The sequence below is a fragment of the Trypanosoma conorhini genome, assembly GCF_003719485.1.
Source record: "Trypanosoma conorhini strain 025E chromosome Unknown Tco_14.4_contig_00368, whole genome shotgun sequence".
Lineage (NCBI taxonomy): Eukaryota > Euglenozoa > Kinetoplastea > Trypanosomatida > Trypanosomatidae > Trypanosoma > Trypanosoma conorhini.
In genome coordinates, this window is record NW_021704454.1 from 1 (window position 1) to 5,824 (window position 5,824).

Consider the following 5,824-nt stretch of genomic DNA (forward strand, 5'->3'; position numbering starts at 1 on the left):
CGGAAGACCAGAAACAGTTTCCATTTTTAAATGAGCAGAAAAAAAGTAATTCTCGCAATTTAGCTTATTGGGACACGAAAGCTGTACGATGTAGGAAAGATGCGGCCTTTCACCACGAAGTGCCTCAGTGGCCGCTACAACATATGACATATAGGGCAATATACCTTTTTCTTTTACAGACTCCATCGCCATTGCGTTACGTGGAATAAGTTGAGAAGCTATAATTTTTTTCGAATTTGTTAAGTCTCTCAAAAAACGAAACATTTCTGTTTCCGTAAAATGCTGCCTCAAAATTTTCCAGTCAATTGCAAAACATACACCGCCTGTTAACTGTGAAAGAGCAGAACCAAATCCTACCTCGGAAATTTTCTCATATCCACCGTAAAGTTTGGCAAAGGCCTTTTCGACCAAGCATCCCCAGTAATCATCGCAGTTTTTGCCATGGTGAACCCCCGCAGGTTCATTGTCTATAAAGGGAATTTGATCATCCACAATAATTATAATTGAGACAGATTTGACAAAAAAACGAAATGCGAAAAGCCCCAAATTTGGAATTTGTCTCACACATAGATGCTTACGAAGATGATGGACTTGTTGAACCACATTGAGGGCTGCACAAAGGTTCTTCGTATCAGTGTACTTTGAATAATACAATGGTTTTTGCCCTACACAACAATTTTCCCGCGCTTTGCTCCCGGCAAGTAGACTACTTACTCTAACCCATTTTACACTAGAATCCTTCAAGGCTTTCTCAGGTGGAAACTTCTTGTCGGTAAAGAGAAGGCCTTCTTCCGTAACAGAACGGGCAATGTGCCAAAGAGCCTCACTATTTATTGAGTTTAACATGGGTTTCTCTGGTTCAGCTTCATTTTCTTCCGTCCAGGACTCAATTCTCCACCTCCATGATCTCGGAGCTTCGGGTTCAACAGCTTTTTGCCAATACTGCATCTTCTTCTGGTAATTAAGGAGATTCATTTCTACTTGTGACTGGATCGCAATCTCCAAAGACTCAGGCAGAAATGTGCCTGTAAGTTCGACATGAATTAGGCCTTCATAGGCAATAGACAGTTTTGTTAAAGCTTCACCAGCCTGAACGCCCAGCTCTACATTTTTAAGGATGAGTTCCTTCACACAACCGTTAGACAAAACGGAAAATAGTTCGACAAGCTGGGCTGCAGGAACTTGTATTCCACTAAGATCCAGTTTTTCAATATCATCCCGCCGTTCTAATAGCTTAATAAGTGATGCAAAATTCTTAGATGAGACCACCAGCAAGCTGAGATCGATCTCCTCAGGAGAGGCCGCAAACGCATTCTCCAGTGCCCGAAGCGGCCGCAGACCCAACTCCCCGCAAATTTGCCGATACTCATCAAGCACCGATAACAGAACCATACCCTTGCTTTAACCTTTCTATCGAATCAAAACAACAACAACAACAACAACGGGAAACGAAAACGGGAGATTTGTCTGTTCGGCCTCTCGGCCCGCCGCCCCCGCCCGCGCGCGCACAACCGCCACCCCTTGGCGGACCCCGGCGCTGGGGCGGGACGACGAGCCCCACCCCTACTTTTTTTTTTCGCCGCCCCGGCCGGCGTCGCGACGGCGAAGTTTTGCGGGGCCGCACCGCCTCCGCCGGACGGGGGAGAGCCCCCCGCAACCACCCTTCCTCTGCCTCCCTTACCTTTTGTGGTGGGCCGGCCGCGGCGGCCGGAACTATGAAGAAACAAAAAAATAGAGAAAAAAAAAAAAAAAGAGCGCGCTCGACGGGGCCGCGCACGTGCGTCGGCGACCTGGCGCCTTGGGCGGGTGTGTGGGGGTGGGCCCCGCCGGCCCCCGTCGCGTCGCGCGCCGACGCCCCCGCCACCTGCTCGTCTCGTCCCGCCGGCCGGCGCGTTACTTGCCCCGTTGCCTTCTTCCCCCGGGCGCGGCCCCTGCCCCGCAAACCAGGTACTCGGGGTAGCAGCGCGCCAGCGGCGCGGGCACCTCGATCTCCCAGTCTTGCGCGCCGCCCGCCCTCCCGGCGCCCCCGCGCAGCAACACGCAGCGCTGCTCCGCGGATCCGTCGGGGTCGTGCGCGGCGCCTCCTGGCGGCGGCGGCGGGTCGGAAGAGGGCCCGCCGCCAGGCTCCACGACCGTCCCGAGCGACGCGCGGAAAACCACGCCCCAGCCGGTTGCGGCGGCGGCGGCGGCGGCGGCGCGGCGGCGCTCGCCCCCGTCCCCCGTTTCCAGCCACGGCGGCGCGAGTCGCAGCCGGCACTTGCGAGAGGCGAGGCCTTCAAGACAAATCTGCCACGCCTCCTCTTCATTGGCGCAGGCGTGCCATAGAAATCGCTCGTTGACCTCGCAATCGTCGCTGCAGTGGAGAAAAGGTGGGTGCCTCTTCAGCGCCGCGGGCATTGAAAAAAAGCCGCCGCCGCGCTTTTGCAACATTTTGCGACGGCCCTTCCAATACACCTCCCAGAGGTGCAGGTTACGGTTGAGGAACGCGCGGGCGTTCGAGGGCAACTGCAACGCAACACGGCCGTCCGCAGCAACAAGCGAGACGGGGACGATGGTTTTGAGTGTGGCCCAATGCGCTGGGTACGTAACTTCTTTGCTAAACAGGTAATTGCGCTCATCGCTGTTGTAGTTGAATTCGAGAAACCGCCGCACAAAGGTTCGCGCGTCAAGCAACGACCAACGCGGCTCCACCTTCCCAATTAGCCGGTCCGCAACCTCGCGATAGACGTCGGCGACCTCGTCCTCAGAATAACCTCCACCTGCGGCAACGCGTTCCTCCCGCCGACCCGCCAACTGGGGACGTCTCGCTGAAGCAACGGCGGCTGACGCGCCGCCAAGGTACGGAAGCACCTCGGTGTGCAGGCAGGCGCCAAAATCAATGACGTCGTCCAGCGGAGACGCGGCGTCCCGTGCCCGATCGCGCAGTGCGTCGGAAAAAAAGCCTACTGTTGTGTTTCCAAACTCATCATAGGTAAAATTGGATAAACATATGGCCCCATGCAGCAACTGGCAGGAGTGGAGGTCGATAACGCATTGCAGCGCGTCATGCAACCAGCGAACGCCAAGTCGCAGGATTCGTTTTCGGACATCGTGCGTGGAGCCAAAGCGCAATTGAGTTCCACCGCGTGGAATGTGAAAGTATATTTGCCGCGTATAATCATCGCCAAAAACATCAGTGACACACGTCACACGGTGGGTGGCGCACAACTCTGGAACGCACAGTTCATGTTCCATAATACGTTTAAAGAGAAATTCAATACGCATTTGCGCCTCGACCCCGTCCGCCCTGGGAAACACGTACCGCTTAAGCCAACACGGGGTAACTGTGCCGTTAACGGAGTCTACATACTGCGCACGGAGTAAGGCAAATTGGACCGCGGCAACCTCACCCGCACGCGCCAGACAGACCTCGCTGTCGGCGGAGGAGCGCGAAGGGTCCATCGCATTCCGTGGTTCCAGCTCAATATTCATATAGTTTATCAGCGTGCGCTCACGCTCGTATTTCACGTATCGAGGCACATGGACCGCCTCATGGGCGGCCTGTGCACAGGAAGAAGGGAACATTTTAAGAACACCGGCTTTTTCAGGGAGGTGCATGGTGTAAATGTCATACAACTCAACTGTGGCGGCGTCCAACTCCCCAAACAGGTAGTGCACAAGAAAGAGCTGCTTCATAAAATCGTCGTGTCGGCTCTGGAGAATCTCTCGTTCCCCCACAGCGGCTGTCTTGAGCGACGTCTGCACATCATACATTTCATTCAAGAGGGAGGTGACAGTCTCCAGCTTCCTCCGACGTCCCTTAAAAAATTCTTTGCACGTCTTCTGCAGTTCCTCCTCCACGCCTATGGCGTGTGCCCCGGCCAAGGCACAACTTGCTGTTAGACCGTACGCCCTCACTTTTTCTATAAACGTGGGGTCGAGTGAGGCCTCGTCGCTAGTATTGGCACGCTTCCAAGACTGTGTACTGTCCTCCACCAGATCCTGCAAGGCCCTCTGAATGGCTAACAGAGTATCGAGCGTTTGCCCTGTGCCTTCAGAGACCCCTATTTCCCCACCACTCTCATTATTGCTGGTGCTGGTGCTGGTGTTGTTGTTCTTGCTGCTGCTGCCGCTGCCACCACCACCACCACCAGTGCTGCCTTGTTTAAAGAAACTCTCGGCCAGGCTTTGGGCCGTCTTCCACAACTCAAGCGCCTCCATTAACTTGGAGGAGATATGTGGGGGAAAGCAGCGGGACACGATCGCCTCCCTTTGTTCCTCGCGCCTTAAAACTGCCTCAGTCTTGGTGCGCCACCTCAGACCACGACAAGAGTATTCCTTTTTGGACGTCTCAGGGCGATCGCCCTCGTTGGATGGAATCGCATCGACCACATTGACAAACGTCTGTAGTCGGTTAAAGAGATAGATGTCGCGTTCGAGCTCCGACCACTGCTCCGGTTCGTGGTACAGTCGGACTAAGCCAGCAAACGTAATCGCCTCAGTGGCGAGTTGGTAGCAACGATGAATGGAGGCCAGCACGCGCGAGACGCTCCGTTGCCTGACAGAGGCGCTCGTAACAAAGACGGGTTTCTCGTGGCCTCCCACGTCTTCTCTGTCCATCGCCTCCCAGTCGACTTCGTCAAGCCTGTGAAGCTCCGGCGGGGTTCCCGCCTCCAAGGCCAAAAGTCCATATTGCCTGAGATCCTCAGCCTCCACAGCGGAGTTACTCGCAGGACGAAACAGCGAGCGGAGAAAACCCACAATGGCACTCCGTTTTCGTTTCCTGCCTCCGGCGGACGTGTTGTCAGGCTCTGCAGCCCCTCCTCTTTGCAAGATGCCGCGACAGTCTTCGTGCCAGCCCTGGCAAAAGGCATAAATTTCGTAGTCATGGTTGAGCTGCGCCGCAAGCTCGCCATTGCCACCCTTGTCCGGATGGTGCAAGAGCATTAACGCCTTGAACACTTTTTTGCACTCCACGTACTCGTTGAGAAAACCCCACTTGCGCTGCAACTGCACAATCGCAAAGTGCTGGAAGGAAACAGGCATCATCGTAATGTCCGAGGAGGCACGGTAGTCGTCGACGTCGGTATGACTCTCCCAACCACACGCCACCCGGTAGTCTCGGTAGTGCTGCACAATTCGACAGGCCTCAAATGAGGAAAGATCATGCTGTGCCTCAAGCAAGTGTTCAAATCTTGTGCGAGATTTCTGCTCACTCCGTGAGTATCCATACTGCGCCTGCAGCTGTAGCCGAATAAAGACGCGATCTGCGTACCGCGTGAGCAGTGTGCCGACACAGAGACCCATGGTCACCGAGAGCACCGTGGCGGTGATAATCTGTCCCGCTACGGGAATGGCACTTAGGCCAATGAGCGTGCCCACGCCGTGCCCAATGCCAATTCCAATGGCGGCGGTTCCCACCTCTTTCCCGATACGGAGCGCCACATCCGTCGCACTTGTCCGATAACCCAGCGTGTTGAGTTCCCCTCGCCAGTAATCCTTGACAGCGCGGAAGGATTCGTAGGCGATGAAGGCGACCGTCAGCAGCGGGTTGGCCACCGTGCTCGAAAGAAACAGCCCATCCACGATGGTGACCCCCACGCGAGCTCCCGAGATGACCAACCGCCGCTGCATCGGTGTGAGTGAGATGAGAGGGCCTTTTCGCGGGGTAAGTGCCACCAGAGCCCGCGGCGACGCGCTTTCGCGGAGAAGCGCAGTTCGCACGGTCGCGTTGTCGTCTGCACCCTCCGCTGCGGCCTCACTTTCGGTTCCAGACATTGCTACCCTCAGCTCTGGCGGGGTGTGTGTGTGGGGGTAGGGGGGGGGAAAGAAGGAAAAGGAGGGA

General features: G+C 55.6%; 2 protein-coding genes across 2 annotated transcripts, besides 3 other annotated features; both read right to left on the bottom strand.

Annotated features, from left to right (window-relative positions):
- On the bottom strand, positions 1-1,392 carry Tco025E_05892 (calpain-like cysteine peptidase; the record flags this gene model as incomplete). Its single annotated transcript, XM_029372782.1, has 1 exon — positions 1-1,392. A coding segment is annotated over one exon (1,392 nt), but the record flags the coding sequence as incomplete, so codon positions are not given.
- Positions 1,393-1,419: 27 nt separating this feature from the next.
- Positions 1,420-1,456: a microsatellite.
- A 262-nt stretch (positions 1,457-1,718) lies between these two features.
- Positions 1,719-1,752: a sequence feature (A-rich).
- A 68-nt stretch (positions 1,753-1,820) lies between these two features.
- Positions 1,821-1,883: a microsatellite.
- A 10-nt stretch (positions 1,884-1,893) lies between these two features.
- Tco025E_05893 (transferase) lies at positions 1,894-5,757 on the bottom strand (the record flags this gene model as incomplete). Its single annotated transcript, XM_029372783.1, has 1 exon — positions 1,894-5,757. One exon carries the CDS (start codon positions 5,755-5,757, stop codon positions 1,894-1,896), a length of 3,864 nt encoding a protein of 1,287 aa, XP_029227112.1.
- Positions 5,758-5,824: the final 67 nt, after the last annotated feature.